Here is a 16885-nt window from a genome sequence, read left to right as displayed (position 1 = left end):
TTTATTAAAACAATTTTTTAAAAAATTCTAATGTTTATTTTTGAGAGAGAAAGAGCAAGGCACAGATAGAGAAGGAGACACGGAATCCAAAGCAGGCTCCAGGCTCTGATACCACAAAGCCTAACACGAAGCTTGAACCTACAAACTGCAAGATTGTGACATGAGCCGAAGTCAGACGCTTAACCCACTGAGCTACCCCGGTGCCCCTGTCCTTGCACTGTTTCTTTCTGCATTATTTATCTCCCCTTTCTCCTAGATTATTATCATACAATTAGGCTCTACCGTCTCCAATTCTTAAAACCATAATATTGCTTTTGGTTGCTGCTCCCCTCCTAGCTGTTTTTTTTTTTTTAAGTTTATTTATTCTGAAAAAGAGACAGAGAGAGGGAATCCCAAGTAGAGTCCATACTCTCAGTGCAGAGCCTGATGTAGGGCTCAAACTCTGGAATTATGAGATCATGATCCCAGTGGAAGTTAGATGCTTAACTGACTGAGCTACCTAGGCGCCACATCCCTCCCAGCTATTTTGTCTCTTCGCTTCCCTTCATAAGCCAGCTTCTCAGAATTGACTGCATATCTTGTCTCCCCATCTTCCTCTCTCGTTTTAGTTATCAGCCTCTTCTGACCTTTCTTGGGGAACTAGCCTCAGCTTGGATGATCATATCCCTGCCCCACCCCTTCCTACACCAATGTGTTGCCTTCACTGATCCTACCCTAGCCTGCTTACCCCATTCCTGCTCTTGCAGACCTTCTCCCTCTCTAGCCTGTATGGAGTCTTTGTGTGAGATCTTCAAGGTACTTGTGCCAGAAAGCTGTCATGATAAATATACAAACCTAACCTACAATATCTTCAATGTAAATGGCTCCCTTAAGGCTTGTGCAGTGCACACCTGGCACAACTGTAAGCAGCAGCCCTTCTTTAAAATTAACCCTTCATTAGGTATTCACATCACCCTGTCCAAACAATCCTTGCATGTTTTTTGTTATTGCTGTTGAGAGAAGGGTATCTCAGCCTGGGTCAGGGCCATGACCTCGGACTGCACCCTTCTGTGGCCAATCTGGGAAAAGATGTTTACTTGCTTGCCTACTTACATGAGGCTATATTGTGGTATTAACTGTAAACATGACATGGTCCAAAAGGGACAGCCCTGCAACAGGTTTGGAGGTTTGGAGCTCAGTTTTAGCTATGTTAGTGAATGACTAAATACAATTTCAACATTGATTCCTTCATTATCACTTTAAAAAATATTTTTGAGGGCATGGTCTATTTATTTGCTTTTTACTTTGACATAAAGCACTTAGAGTTTATAATGAATAACACCACAAAGCACCAATTATTTCTTGAGGCTGTTACGTAACTATAAAAGTGGCAACACACTCATGAGATGTTTTTGAACTCAAATAGTTGGAGAAATATTTCTCTTGTAAACAGGAAAAACTGCCATTAATATTACATAGAGATCTAGGTTTCCAATGGCTTTATTAATGAAAGATCATAAGCTATTGGTTACATGTGGAGTTTCTTGTGTATGATCTGATTTTCTTTATGAAATATTTTAAATATGAGAAAGTAAATTTGCACAAAACACACCCTTGGTTAGGCTCCATCTACCTACTATATGCCTAGACGTGCATATACCCAAGAATATGGTTAAATACATAAAATACAGGACGGTGACGTATCAGAGCTATAGAGCAGAGCTTTCCTGTGAATTAACACACAGTTTCCTGTCTTTTGCTTTGGCGTAGTGCTGTTTGTTCCCGCGGTGATGAGGTTCATGCTTCTCAGCTGGAGGAAGAGGCAATACCACAGAACTGAGGACACACACCAGCCCAGGAATGTGTGCCTCACCACGGTTGCTAAATGGTCGTCCTCACTTTCACACTAAGCGGCTAGGAGTCCTCTGCTGTTTCCAATATCTCGTCCATATAGAAGATGGTGTTAACTACTATCTTATTCATTTAGCACAGACGTTGCTTGGATTCTAGTTATTCTAGTTAGTATGAGTAAACCAGGCTGGCTTTTTTTGTTTGTTTATCTTGAGAGAGAGGGCGTGGGAGGGGCAGAGAGAGAGGGAGAGAGAGAAAAATCCCAACCAGGCTCCGCACTGTCAGCGTTGTCAGCATGGAGCTGGACTTGGGGCTCACTCTCCAACTGAAGTCATGACCCGAGACGAAACCAAGAGTCTTAATGGGCCGAGCCCCCAAGGCGCCCCCAGGCTGGCTTCTTGATTGATGTTGAAGGCAACACGGGCTGAGTGGCCTGGTGAGAGAGTGCACACTTACTGCAATGACACCGTTGAGCAGGCAGGAGTGTGGAGGATTTCCTGCCTGGGCATTTCTTATCCGTTCTCAGTTCCAGCTTCAGGGCACTCTGTAGCTACAATATCCTTACTTCCAGACTCCTTATCATCCAAGGAAGTCTTTTCACCCTGCATTGGTCTTAACTCTGGGTATTCTGGGGTCTTCCTCCATGTGCCTCCTGCACCATGCTCTTGTACGTTCTGAGGAAGGACCCACTGACCTTCTTGCCCCTCAGGTTCCTTCCACATCACAGGCTGGACTGGATCCCCTTCTGTGACCCTTCTGGACTTAGGCTGTGTTATACTCATCAGGACCTTTATGGAAGTCCTGGCAAGAATCTGATGTGGAAATGTTTCAGATTTCTCATACCTAGGATCTAGAGAGGAAGGCATTTCTTAAAGACCATCCTCTGAAACTCCCATGACTGGTTGCAGGATCAGAGTGCCTTCCTTCTTTATCACCAAGTCCTTTGCTAGGAGCTCCTCTCACTTCCTTTTAAACTGAGGTTCCCAGTTCTGACATATGTGACTCCATTATGTCTTGCTTAGAACCATTTTCCTGGCCTGCTGCTTGATCCTCTATAGTCTCTGGCTGAGACCTTCAGAGTGTTTTTTAGTTCATGTTCTCTTTCAGAATCCACACAGAATTGCTGAATTTGGATGCACAAATAGTGCACAAATTCATTCTTGAGAGCCTCTGTGTTTGAGAACTCCCTGCCCATTGCTTTCATTGTGATGGGAGGATAGGCTTAAACATTTGGGGATCATGACCTGTGCTCATCTCTCCTGAGTGACCAGATCCATTTCAGCTAGAGTACATTAGATGAAGGATAAAGACCCTGGACAGCTGCCAAATTGTGCATTATGTTAGAACACAAGTCCTCACACTTTTCTCCATCACACTCAAGTTCTTCTTTAAAAAATTGTTGTAAAATGCATGTAACATAAAACTTACTGTCTCAACCATTTTAAGTATATAGTTTAGTGGTAAAAATGCATTCATATAACTGGTGTTTCTCAAATTGGAAAAGCTGTGCAATTGTTGCTCCAAGAAGATTTTCATCCTGGGTGACTTTGTCTGCACTACGACTTTCAGAGAAAAAGCCTGGCTCTCAAAGAGACTGCCGCCTTCCTGAGGTAGAGGAAGGCTGGACTGAAATACCGGGACTGTCAAGGTGGGGGTTCTTCGTAGATTTAGCCTTGGAAATGCTGCGTGTCACGACCTATGTCTTGATGTCCTCAGTCGTCTGCTTTGAGAATAATGGTTTCTCCTTACATATGTTGAATCACATTGAAGCAGGGTTCACCAAGGAGGGCTTCAGCATCAGCATCATCTGGGAAGCTGGTAGAAATGCAGGTTGTTAGCCCGTTGCTCAGACGTGCTGAATCAGAAACTCTGGGAGGTGGGCCCCAGGCCTCTGTGCTTTCCCGAGCCCTCTAGATGATTCTGACACACACCGAAATTTGAGAACACTGGTATACAGGACTTTTCTTAGCTTCGGTGTGGTCATGAATTCTCTATCTGGCAATCTTTATTCATCTCTGAAGTAGATAATTTCTTTTTACTCTTTCTAGTTTAGATTGCTAAGAACTGTTGTGAATATTGATGATGGGGGAAGGATTGTTGGAATGATAGGCATTCTACTTCCCATTGCAATTCTCATGACTTGACCATCTGGTTTACTTAAAGGTTTTTGAAATGAAGTTTCATCTTTAGGTCCGAACATGCTATTTCTGAAGGCTGAATTTTATGCAAGATTGCAGTACCTCACGCAAGCCACTGTGTTGGAATGTCCTCTTTCTCCCAAAGGAGCAATTGACTCTACCATGTAGAAACACTGGACACCCAATGGGCTCTGCTTGTGAACAGACCTAGGAATAGCAGTCTTTCATCACACAGATCTTGCCTCTGGTCTTGTCCCGGTTATAAGGCTTCCTCAGATTATCTTTTTCTCTGGGCAGTAATCCAGATCTTTGGACTGTGAATTCTTTACTCTGGAACCCAAATTTCTTTAGCAAGTCATTCTCTGGAATCAGTACTAGGGTAAGGGTTGTTCCCAAATACTGTAGTCACTGTATATGATTGAGCAGACAGGTAGCTGGTATAACATTGCCATACTTGGATATTCTCTTCAGGGTGGTTTTGTTGGTGGGCTTGACTGATTCAGATCCCTGTACTTCTGGAGTGCATATTTAGCTCTTCATTTCTGAAGCCTAATCCAAATTCCAGACTCCTCTGCGTTCATTTGAAAAGCAAGTTTTATTTTTTAGTATAATATAAGTAGGTCTTTGGTTCAATGTATTAATAAGAATTTCCAATTAATCCTCTGTGAATTTGGTATGGCTGTATCATTTGTAGCTTTGATCACATTTGGAGAACTTTCCTGGGACATGATGCAAGAGAGTCCTGGTGTTCGAGGATGTGATAGGAGGAAAAACACTTTTTTATTATGAAAATTTCAAGCACATATTAAATCTGAGAATAATGAACCTGATGTTTTACCCAGGTTTAACATTTATTAAGAAAAGATGAATCTTGTTTCATTGATATAAACACCTACTCCCCCACACTTTAGGATTGTTTTGAAGCAAAAATCATGTGTCATATTATTTCATCCTTAAGTAATTCAGCACGTCTCTACAGTATAAGAAAACACATAACCACAGTGTCATAATCACATCTAAACAACATCACTGAATATCTAGGCTGTGTTCACTTTGCCCCTAGTTAAATTATAAATGCCTCTGCGTGTGTGTGTGTGTGTGTGTGTGTGTGTGTGTTTAAATACAGTATATTTAAATCAGGATCTAAATAAAACTTATACATAGAGATCAACTGATTTATCTAAGTCTCTTCAAATCAATTATGTTTCATCCTTCATCTCCTCCTCCCCTTGCAAAACAAACAGACAAAATATGTTGTTGAAGAAACCAGATTACATTATGCATTATTCCTATCTGATTCCAACAACTCTCATTTGATATACTTTCCAGCTTGATGCTGATGGTCCCCAACTCTCTATTTCTAGCATACACTTCTCTCTAGAGTTTCCTGCCTACATGTTCATTGGTCTCTAGGCTGCTATGTGCTCTGATAGCTGGCAGGTACTGCAGACTAAGTGACATCTTTCCGTGACACACTTCTCCTTTCACGTTTGCTCAGTTGTTGTTACACTACCCCCTCGGGCACCCAAGCAGAAACTGGAGGCCATACCAGTTGCCTCACCTCTACATCCCCCTCTATCTCTTCAATCTCCTACCTCTATCCTTTTTCAAAAAAGTTTATTTATTTATTTTGAGAGAGAGTGCATGCTTGCGGGAACATGGTGCAGGAGAGGGCCAGAGAGAGAGAGAGAGAGAGAGAGAGAGAGAGAGAGAGAGAGAAGGAGAGAGGAAATCCCAAGCAGGCTCTGCACTGTAAGTGTAGAGTCAGACACAGGGCTCAAACTCATGAACTATTGAGATCATGCCCTGAGCTGAAATCAAGAGTCAGATGCTTAACTGCCTGAGCCACCCAGGCACCCCATCTACAACCTCTATCCTAATTCTGGCTGCCATAGACCAGTCCAACAGTCTTCAAACTGGTCTTGGTGACTCTGGTTTTGTTCTTTTCAAAAAACTTCTTCCCATTGTTGCCAAGATCTGAAAGGCCCATCAGTTCCCTAGTACTGCCCTCCGGTGATGGCTGTGCTCTCCGGAGAGCACAAGCCCCTAATGCTGCACACTAGGAAAGGATGACTAGGTTCCTGGATGGTTCTCTAGCCTTTTTTTTCATTTTCGGCATAAAACGTTATGTTCTATTAATAACACAGAGTCTCTATTTCTTGCAGCCTCCTCCCAAACTTGGCCATTGTTAACCTCTAAACAAATAAATCTAGTCAATTATGAATCATAACTGGCTGTTGAGCATTAGTAGAAATAACTATAACAGAGTCCTTTAATTAAAAAAAAAAAAGCAACACCCTACCTTCTCTTCTTTGCAACACTTAATGAGAAGTAGTTTTTGGAAAGAACTTAATACTGGATGCCAAGAATTATGGCTTTTGGTCTCTTTTTCTTCTGTCATGAGTTCTTCTTCCTCCTTCAATTTAGTGTAGCCTTCCCATTCATGTGGGTTAATATAAGTCTCAAAAGATCCTGGAAACACAATTTTAAAAGATGCTTTAATTAGAGTTGATCTGAAATAAATATATTTGGTAATTTAAAAATTTCTACATTTACTATCAAAAACTATATTAATCTCCCCTTACCCAAATTAATTAAAAAGAATTTAAAATTAAATTGGAAAACAAATCAAATAATAAACCACTTATAAGAAGCAAAGCTAAAACAAAATAACAAAATACAGAGGTTAAAAATAAAAGGATACATAGAGACACATTAATCAAATATGAGCAAAAAAGAAAATTAAAGTCATAAGAGCAACATTGAATAAATTAGAATTCAAAGCTAATATAATTAAATGGAACAAATAAGTCGTTTTATTAATTAAAATATATAATAAAAACAATAAAGTGAACCTGTGTGTCAGATAATAGTGAAAGAGTACATCAAGTAATCACTGCTGGAGGTAGAGGAAAAAGCAGAAAAAAAATTGTGGTAGGAAATAACACATAATTATCAAGTCGGTGATAGATGAAGCAAACTGAAAGTTCTGGCGTATATAATTTGAACGATATAAATAATATATGGATAAATTGACACATATACAACTTTATGCCCTAATAAACAATATACTGCTTCCCTTCCCCCATGGAATATTTATAGGAAACCGCTTGCATCTCACATCAGGGTTAGGATCCTGGTTAGCCTATACAATCATTTTAAATATTTTCTTTAATGTTTATTTATTTTTGAGAAAGAGATAGAGTGAGAGAGAGAAAGAAAGAGAGAGAGTGAGAGAGAGAGAGAGAGAGAGAGAGTGTGTGTGTGTGTGTGTGTGTGTGTGTGTGTGTGTGTGTGTGTATGTGTGTACTGTGAGCAGGGGAGGGGCAGAGAGAGAGAGAGGAGGACAGAGGATCAAAAGCCAGCTCTGCACTGACAGCGGTGAGCTCAATGTGGAGCTCGATGTGGAGCTCAAACTCAAAAACCATGAGACCAAGGTCCTGATCCGAAGTCAGAAGTCAGATGCTCAACTGACTGAGTCACCCAGATGCCCCACCCTTTATAATGGTTTTAACGTGTGGTAAGAGTTAGCATTGAAATCCCTTAGGTACAGGGTATACAGTGTGCAGTCAACACAGCCAGTTTGTCCTCCAGTAATGAAACAGGTTCCTTTGGTTGGACATTAGACAAAAGCGCTGGCTTGAATTTCAGACTAGAAAACCTCTTTCTCCAGCTGGTCTGCTGGGGCTCTCTTCTGAGGGTCTAATAATAACAAAGAGGTGGTGACAGAAATTTAGTGACACTCAAGACTACGGCTCTGGAGGAGCGTACACTTCTGAAAGACTTCTCATTAGTAGATGGAATACAGACAATTACGTGATATGAGACCACAGGGCACAGCACACCACAGTGCTCTTTGGTTGAAGGCAGTTGTGTTACTCTGAGGACCAGATAGTAGAACCATTTATTCCAAGAGGACTTCCTTTTTCTGAGGTTCTTATTATTTATTGTATAATCACTAGGATTCTGGCTAATGAGAGAGGATAAGACAGAATATTTTAAGTAACTCTCAATTATTAGGACATGAAGCACTTAGAAACCATCAAAGACAAAAGATTAAGGCAATTAGGAAGCTTTTGAAGGTAAGAATGCCATTGGAATTAATTATTAAACTTCACCTGCAAAGATCTAAAACTTACTTTCAGAACATGAGCCCTCCTATCACACATGTACAAACCCTTACAATTGTGTAGGGTTCCCCGAATAAACCCTGAAATTTAACAAATGAAAGCAAGAAAGTTGTTTTAAATAGCTGAACTTTTAGTCCCAACTGACAGGGATAACACCTGGTGCTTTTTGTTCAAACATGATGAGCTGTTCCCAGAATTACTTTGCCTTCTAGCCTCCGCTCCTTCCTTCTTTCTTTGCCCTTGTGTTTCTTAGGCTCCATCTAGCTCTTTCTGCTTTGGGCCTGTCCCTAACTGGCCATCTCTAGGCTTACCTTGTGAGTGTTTTTCTTTTTGTGTTCTACCTCTATCTCTAGCTGTCTTGTTTAACTGGTCCTCAATATAGAAACATAATCTCTATTTGATGCATTTATTGAAGAACATTTCATTTTTTTCTAGTCTTTATTTAGAAATCAAACAAGTATATTAGGATCCCAGAAATTCTGGTCCATGTAGACTTTAAATTATTATGCTTGCTGGTTAAATAAATATTCATATTACAAGTATAAGAGTGATTATTAAAGAATAGAAATAGAACACAGAACTTCAAATTAGTATGGGGTAAATAAAAGAAAAGATAAGCTACCCAAAGGCAAGAAAGAAGACAAAGTGAAGCAAAGAAAAAGGCTGCCAAGAAAAAAACTCCCCACAAAATAAGGTGATAGAGGTTAAGTCCAAGCAGATCAGATTTCTCAGTCTCACCACTATGGACATTTTTGGCCAAGTGGTTATTTGTTCTGGAGGATTGTTCTAAGCATTGTAGTATGTTCAGCAACATCCTTGGTTTCTACCTACTAGATGCCAGTAACATCATCCCAGTTGTGACAACCAAAATGTCCCCAGACACTGACAAATGTCCCCTGGGAGACAAAATATTCCCCAGTTGAGAGCCCCTGAAATGGAGCAATTACTGTAATAAATATCATTGAATTAAAACTTACTATTAAAAAAGAGAGACTCTCATACTGCTCAGAACAACAAAATTCCACTAAAGATACACCAAAAACATGATGACATGAGTTTAAAAGACTTAATATATATATATTAATTAATTAATAATTAATATATAGTATAAAAATATATAGAGGCAAAACCCTAAACAAGATAATTGTGCTATAATTACATTAACATTAGAAAATATATATTAAGGCAAAAAAGAACTATTTACAGTAAAAGGCATATTATTTAATTAAAAGGAATAATTTACTAGGAAGATAATAATCCTAAACCTAGTCATAATCAGCAGCATACTTTCACAAAATATGATGGGGAAAATTCTGGAATTTCAAAGAGAATTTGGCAGTCATAGTGAAATCAAGAGTCAGACACTCAAATGACTGAGCCCCCTGGGCACCCCAATTTCTATCACATAATTAAATTGTAAACAATAAAAGATAGTTCCTCCAAGTCCTAAATGCTTTCAAACTAAAAAGTGTACTTTTCTTTTTTTCAGGGCTTTTCTTATCACCCTTTTTATTGATTCTTTTTTTATATGTAAATTTTAGTTAACATAATATGTGTACTTTTAGAATTGAAAGCGCTACATATTAAAACTTGTGGGGAAAATTAACATAGAATTCAGAACAAGCATTACCTCTGGGGAAGACGAAAAGGATCCTGTGAGGGAGTCTGAGAGGATTCGGGAAGGCTGGCAGTATTTTAGTTCTTGATTTGAGCAGTGGCTCATAAGTACAGTCAATTTTTGATAATATCAAGTTGTACAATCTTGATTTGTGCACTTTACCATTTGTATATCATCCTTCAATGGAAAGTTTGAAAAAAAACCCATGAGGTGCACTAAGGCAATTCTTAGAGGGAAGCATATCCCTTTAAGAAATTTTTTAAATGTTTGTGAATTTTTGAAGGAGAAAGAGACAGAGCATGAGTGGGTGAGGAGGCAGAGAGAGGGAGATAGAGAATCTGAAGCAGGCTCCAGGCTCTGAGCCGTCAGCACAGAGCCTGATGTGGGGCTCGAACCCATGAGCTATGGGATCATGACCTGAGTCGACATCAGACGCTTAATGACTTGAGCCACCCAGGCGCTACAGCATGTATATATATATCCCTTTTATTTTATTTATGTATTTATGTATGTACGTATGTATGTTATTTATTATAGCTTATTATTTTTAAAATTATAGTTTATTACCAGCATATCCTTTTTAAATTGGTGTAATAGTAAATATAAAATATTGAAAATTCATGGGCCAAGCATTCAACTCAAGCATTCAGACTGGGAGAGCAAGCAGTTCACAACTTCTTAATATTGAAGAAATTTCCTAGTGAAAAATATTGATATAGCAGAAGAGATTAAAGGAGACATCAAAGGTAAGATTCCTGAGCCTGGCACCTGGGTGGCTCAGTTGGTTAAGTGTCCTACTCTTGGTTTTGGCTCAAGTCATGATCTCACAGTTCATGGGCTGGAGCCTGCATCAGGCTCTGTGCTGACAGCATGGGGCCTGCTTGGGATTCATTCCCTCTCCCTGTCTGCTGTGTGCTCACTCGCTCACTCTCTCTCTCTCAAAATAAAGTAAAAAAAAAGAATGCCTTAAAAAAAAAAAGATTCACGACTCTGTTTACAACCCTTGTAGCAGATCCTTTTGGACATATTACCTATTTGTATGCAAATAGGATGTAACAGTATGTACTGTGTAAGTCCTTTAAAAACTGGAAACGATTCTTCTAAGTCACAGCATGCGAACCACATGGCATCATGCAGCCAGGGAACTCCAGGCTTAGGTGGGCGTTCCTATTAGAAGACAGAACGAAAATGAGCAATAATTCACAAAGACAACCACAAAATATGCTTTCACCTTGTCTTCATGAAAAAGCAAGGTTCAGTAGCATGTTAAAAACAACCATTTGCCGAGGCCAAGTAATAAGATAGGTGCTGAGTCAATTCTACCTGTAGACCTTTGCCCAGAAGTGCAGCTGGTGAAAGCTTTCCAGGTTGAAAGTAGAAAGTAATTGATCTGATGAAGGGTTAAAATTAAATCTGTGAAGTCCACTTCTAGCCTGTTCCCCAACACGTCGCACCAGTCTCTCCCCACACCCAAATATTCTTAGGATTTTTCCCCCTAAAGACTAATCTTCAAATCTGCTTCCCAGATGTTCTTACCTTTAGGAGATGAGGAAAGCTGAGGAGGGTAGTCAGTAGCAAGACAGGTGATGCTCTCAATCCAGCAGAGCTGAGTGTATGTATGTCCAATTATGTTATATATCCCTAGAAATTTCTGGGAAAGGTATGCCATCTGGAAGTGTTCCCTGAAGCACTTATAGGTGGGGAAGCAGTTTTAAAAGAGAGAAACAGCTGTGATTGTAGACTGAAACTAATTCTTTGAAAATTCATGACTATTTGCCTGAGGTTCTATACTACCTTTTAAAAGTAAATTATTTATTTTTTAGAGGGACAGAGAGAGAGAGAGAGAGAGAGAGAGAGCAAGCATGCAGGGGAGGGGCAGAGGTAGAGGAAGAGAGAGAGAATCCCAAGCAGGGATGCAGGGCTCAAACCCACGAACTGTGAGCTGAAATCAAGAGTCCAACCAGGCCACCCAGGCACCCCTATACTACATTTTTAAGTAGCTTTATTGAGATACAATTCACATACTATGCAATTCACTCATTTAAAGTATACGACCCAATGTATTTTAGTAAATTCAGAGATTGGTGCAACTGTCACCACAGTGAATTTTAGAATATTTAATCTCCTCAAGAAATCCCCAGGCATTCTTTAGCTATTACCCTCCTATCTGCCCCCGGCCCCAGACTAAACAACCACTAAACTGCTTTCTGCCTCTATAGATTTGCCTACTCGGGACACTTCATATAAATCAAATTTTATAACGTGGTGTTTTGTGACTGACTTCTTTCACTTATTAGTTTAGTGTCTCGAAATTTTTACTCATGTCATGGTGTGAGTACTTCATTCCTCCTTATGGTTGAATAATATTCTATTATGAATATACCACATTTTGTTTATTCACTCATCAGTTGATGGACATTTGGGTTGTATCAGCCTTTCTGGTTCCTATAAATAATGTTGCTAATGTACATGTACAAGTTTTCATGTCCATGAATATGTCCAAGTTATTGGGTGGACATGTTTTCATTTCTCGTACATACCCAGGAGTTGAAGTGCTGGATCATATAGTAATTCTATGTTTTTTGTTTGAGGAGCTTCCAGACTGTTTTCCAAAGCAGCTGCACCAGTTTTGACTCTAGGCAACAGTGTATGAGGGTTTTTCCACATCCTCACCAACACTTGTTATTATCTGTCTTTTTGATTCCAGCCATTCTAGTGGGGATGAATGGTATGTCCTTAAGGTTTTGATTTGCATTTCCCTGATGAATAATGATGTTGGATATCTTTTCACATGCTTATGTATTTCTTCCTTGGGGAAATATTTATTCAGGTCCTTTGCCTATTTTTAAATTGGGTCATTTGTCTTTTTATTGTGGAGTTGTATGAGTTCTTTATGTATTCTAGATACAAATCCTTTATCAGCCATGATTTGCAAGTATTTTCTCCCACTCTATGGGGTTGTCTTTTCGTTGTTTTGATAGTGCACTTTGAAATGAAAGCATGTTTACTTTTGATAAAGTTCAATTTACCAATTTTTTTCTTTTTGTTGCTCATGCTTTTGGTATCATATCTAAGGATCCATGGTGAAATAGACAGTGATGAAAATTTATTCCTATAAATATAAGACTTTCGGCTCTTATATTTAGGTTTTTGGCATGTTTTAAGTTATATATGGAGTGATGTAAGGGCCTAGTTTCACTGTTTTGCATGTGGCTGTCTAGTTGGCCTACACCCGCTTTGTGGAAAGACTTCTTTTCCCAATGAGTTGTCTTGGCACCCTTGTCAGAAATCCGTTGACTGCAGACACATGGTTTTATTTCCAGACTCTCAAATTTCATTTATCCAGTTGTCCATCATTGTGCTGGTATCATACTGTCTTGGTTATTGCTTTGTAGTTAGCTTTGGGATCTGGATCCTTCGTGATTCCATGAACTTTACAGTAAGCTTGCCAATTTTTACAAAGAAGTCAGCTGAGATTCTGAAGCAGATTGCACTGAATCTGTAGATCATTTTGGGGAGTACTGCCATCCTAACAGTAGTAAGTCTCCATTCCATGATTGTGGGAATTCTCCCACTTATTTAGGCCCTCTAAGGCCTTTCAACATGTTTAGTAGTTTTCAGAGTATAAGTTTGAGCTTTTGTTAAATTTATTTCTAAGTATTTTATTCTTTCTGCTGCTATTGTAAATGAATTTTTTTCATTGCATTTTTCATATGATTCATTGCAAGCATACAAGAAATTATTTTATATATTGATCTTGTATCCTGCAACCTTCCTGAACTGATTTATTAATTCTAATACTTCAGTTTTTTTTAAGTATGTTCCTTAGTGTTTTCTATATACAAAATCATGTCATCTGTAAATAGATATACTTTTACCTCTTCCTTTCTAATCTGGTTGCCTTTTATTTCATTTTCTTTCCTAACTGGCAAGAATCTCCAGTACAAGGTTGAAAAGAAGTGATTAGAACAGACATTGTATTGTTTCTGATCCCAGGGAGAATGGATCCAGGCTTCTACCATTAAGTACATTGTTAGTGTGGGTTTCTGTCCGTGCCCTTTATCTAGTTGAGCGAGTTCTCTTTCATTTATAGTTCACTGAGTGTTTTTATGATGAAAAGGTATTGGGTTTTGTCAAATGGTTTATTCTGTGTCTACTAAGATAATCATGTAGTTTGCTTTTGTATTCTATTGATTCTATTGACATGTAGCATTTATGATAAGAATGGGAAATACTAGTATTAAAATACGAGTAACTAAATAAAGTAACTAGACACAAGATGTCCTCCAAACACATTTCTAAAAAAAAGAAATCAGTCAAGAATCATTCTATTTTCCTTGTGATGGAAGAAAAGAAAGTTTAATTAAAAAGTTTTGAGAAGTTTCTTAAGATGATTTCTGACTAGTTTTAAGTTTTGTGTTTGTGTGTGTGTGTTTTTTAATTTTAGAGAGCACATGAGTGGAGGAGAGGGGCAGAGGGAGAAGGAGAGAGAGAATCTTTTTTTTTAAGATTTTTATTTAATTTGAGAGAGAGCGAGCGAGAGTGCGTGTGCATAAGTGAGGGAGGGGCAGAAAGAGAGGGAGAGAGAATTTAAGCAGGCCCCATACTGAACGTGACATGGAGCTTGAACCTATGAACCATGAGATCATGACCTGAGCTGAAACCAAGAATTGGAGGCTTAACTGACTGAACCACTCACGCACCCTGAGAGGGAGAGAATCTTAAGCAGGCTCCATGCTGAGTGTGGAGCCTGATGTGGGGCTTGATCCCACGACCCTGGGATCATGACCTGAGCCAATCAAGAGTCAGATGCTCAACTGACTAAGCCACCCAGGTACCCCTGATTTTAAGTTTTGTGTTTGATGCTATTTAAACACATTTTACATTTCTTTTCAAAATATGTTGTTCATGAGAAGTAGCAGGTGGTACTGGAACAGACGTGGGCTTTGGAAGCTTACACATAGGTTTGAATTAGACTCTGTCGTACATTAGTTATCTGATTCTAGAAAGTTCTTTAACCTCTTCAAGCCTCTGTTAGAGAAAACTGTAAACAAGGCTGTTAACAGAGTGCTGTGAGGAAAGAAGGAGAATAATGCACTGGGAAGGGACCGGCGGAGTGACTCCCAGTCAGCAATAGAGTGAAGTGGGTGAGAACAACAGCTCTACCGACTGACTGCGAGGGTTCCGGTGTTGCCTCCAAATCCTGTTAAGTATGCGAACGTGACAAATTAATCTCTCTGTGCCTCACTGTCTATCTGCAGGCTAGAGATAAAATTAGGAACTCGGGTTAAGAGGAATAAATGAGCTGATATACATAAAACACAAAGCAGGCCCTCTGTGAGTATTAACTGTGATTATGAAGTTAAGATGGCATTAAGAAAGCATTAATAGAATATGAATGCATGCACAATGGATGGGGGGTGGGGAGGAAGGAACATCTGGTGGAGAGGTCTTGTCTGGGTTTGTCCTGGAGCATAGGCCACTGAGAGTCAAATAAAGAAAGCATGAAGTCCAACCTCTCAGCAATACATTGAGGCTCAAACACTGGCAAACAGGTGCAGATGGCATGTCTGCAGGGGCCAAGGGTGGGGCTCAAGATTGGCGGAATAGAGCCAAGAATTTAGAGTGGGGCTAAGATGGAACTTCAGTCCAAAGTTCGGTGTGTGTGTGTGTGTGTGTGTGTGTGTGTGTGTGTGTGTGGGTGGTTCTCACTTCTGTGGGTGACCAGGTCTGTGGTATGGGGGTGACACAGTCCACCTAATGGGGCTGGAGCAAGTTTAGTAAAAGGATGAATGCAAAGAAGGCAAGTGCAGCAGAACTTGTATGATGGTATTATAGAAGGTGACAGTCCAGTTATATTACGTCCTGTGCTTTATAATGAGAGCTGTGTCCAGGTAAGGGAGAGTCATGATTTCCCAAACAGTATTGCCAAATCTATGAAATACAACAGTATTGAATTTTAACTCTTCATATTTGTAAAATGGTCAACTTTTCAATACGTGATCATGTCTACTAGTGCATTGGTTACTCCCCACATCCCAGGACACTGCTGCATAGAGAGTGTAAATGTTACCAACACTGCACCACTGGAGATGGAGCTGAGGGACAGGCTGGCCCAGTAGACCCCCAGTGCTCACCCGCCAGGCCATACAACCAAATGTATAACCTTCAGCCACTACAGAGCATTGGTATGTGTTTGTGGGCTCTGCTTAGAATGACATTTACAATCCAAACGTGAAACATATACCTTTTCTAATCCTGCAGAGCCTCGGAGAAAGAAATTCCATTCAGCATCAGTCAAGCTTTCTCGCTGCTGCATGAGCTCTACACAGAGCATAAAGCTGTAGATGAGTTTATGTTGTTCAAAGAGTCCTCTCGAAACATTGACGTAAGCGGCTAGAAGGGTTTGTTCCAGGAGTATTCCCATGCGCTCCTCTAGATCATCTGACCTTACAGAAGTTTCAATTGTTGTATTGAACAACTGTGTGAAAAAGAGTTCTATCAATGTCTCTGATTTAATTCAATTTCTATGGGGAAAAAATCCCTGCTCCTCACTCCTGCCCTTCTGGGTCCTGTATTCTGTGAACCAGTAGCAGCACAGGAGATGAATACTGTACTACTAAAAAGCCAGAATTCATCCCAAGTTGATAAGTGATATTTATTTTCTGCATTTTCCTTTCCCCAACCCCTCATCTTTCAGAAATGAACCACTGCCAAACTCTTAATAATATTCAAAAAGGCATCCTCTTGATGTGAGGCAGAAAACACTGGAAAATGGAGGTGGGCAGGCAGAGCCAGTTTTTTCGTGTCTTTAACTCAGATGTGATCATCATTTTGGGATGAGAGATGTAAGGGCAAGGTAAGGTCATGTGCTCTTCTTGGCACTTCTCCAACATAATTGTTAGGATGTGGGAGGAATGTGCTAGAATCTTCTCTGAAACTTAAGGGAAAGCCCTTATTAATTCTCCCCAAAATTTGGTTGACAAAGGGGAATGGAGTTGTTACTGTAAAATGCTTAGAAGAAAAGAGGATTGAACTTTCTTGAACAACCTAACAAGAAACAGAGAAGTTAAAATCCAGTGAAGATATAATGTTTGGTGCCAAAATAAAACACAGTGAATCTTGATGCACCCTAAATAATTTCAGCGTGACATGCAATTATGGATGGT

The 16885-nt window shown here is 39.6% G+C and overlaps 1 protein-coding gene across 1 annotated transcript in view; it reads right to left on the bottom strand.

Moving 5' to 3' along the window:
• Positions 1-16885, bottom strand: part of DNAH6 (dynein axonemal heavy chain 6) — a 213928-nt gene that overhangs the window by 33143 nt on the left and 163900 nt on the right. The window contains exons 60-62 of the mRNA XM_029938527.1: positions 15964-16197; positions 10748-10883; positions 6271-6440 (exon numbers count right to left, since the gene is read on the bottom strand). Coding sequence (XP_029794387.1) covers positions 6271-6440; positions 10748-10883; positions 15964-16197 — 540 coding nt within the window. The remainder of the gene's footprint in view (positions 1-6270; positions 6441-10747; positions 10884-15963; positions 16198-16885) is intronic.

The sequence above is a fragment of the Suricata suricatta genome, chromosome 4 (genome assembly GCF_006229205.1).
Source record: "Suricata suricatta isolate VVHF042 chromosome 4, meerkat_22Aug2017_6uvM2_HiC, whole genome shotgun sequence".
Taxonomy (NCBI): Eukaryota; Metazoa; Chordata; class Mammalia; order Carnivora; family Herpestidae; genus Suricata; species Suricata suricatta.
Note: the sequence above shows the minus strand (reverse complement) of the source record. Positions and strands in the feature narration are given on the sequence as shown.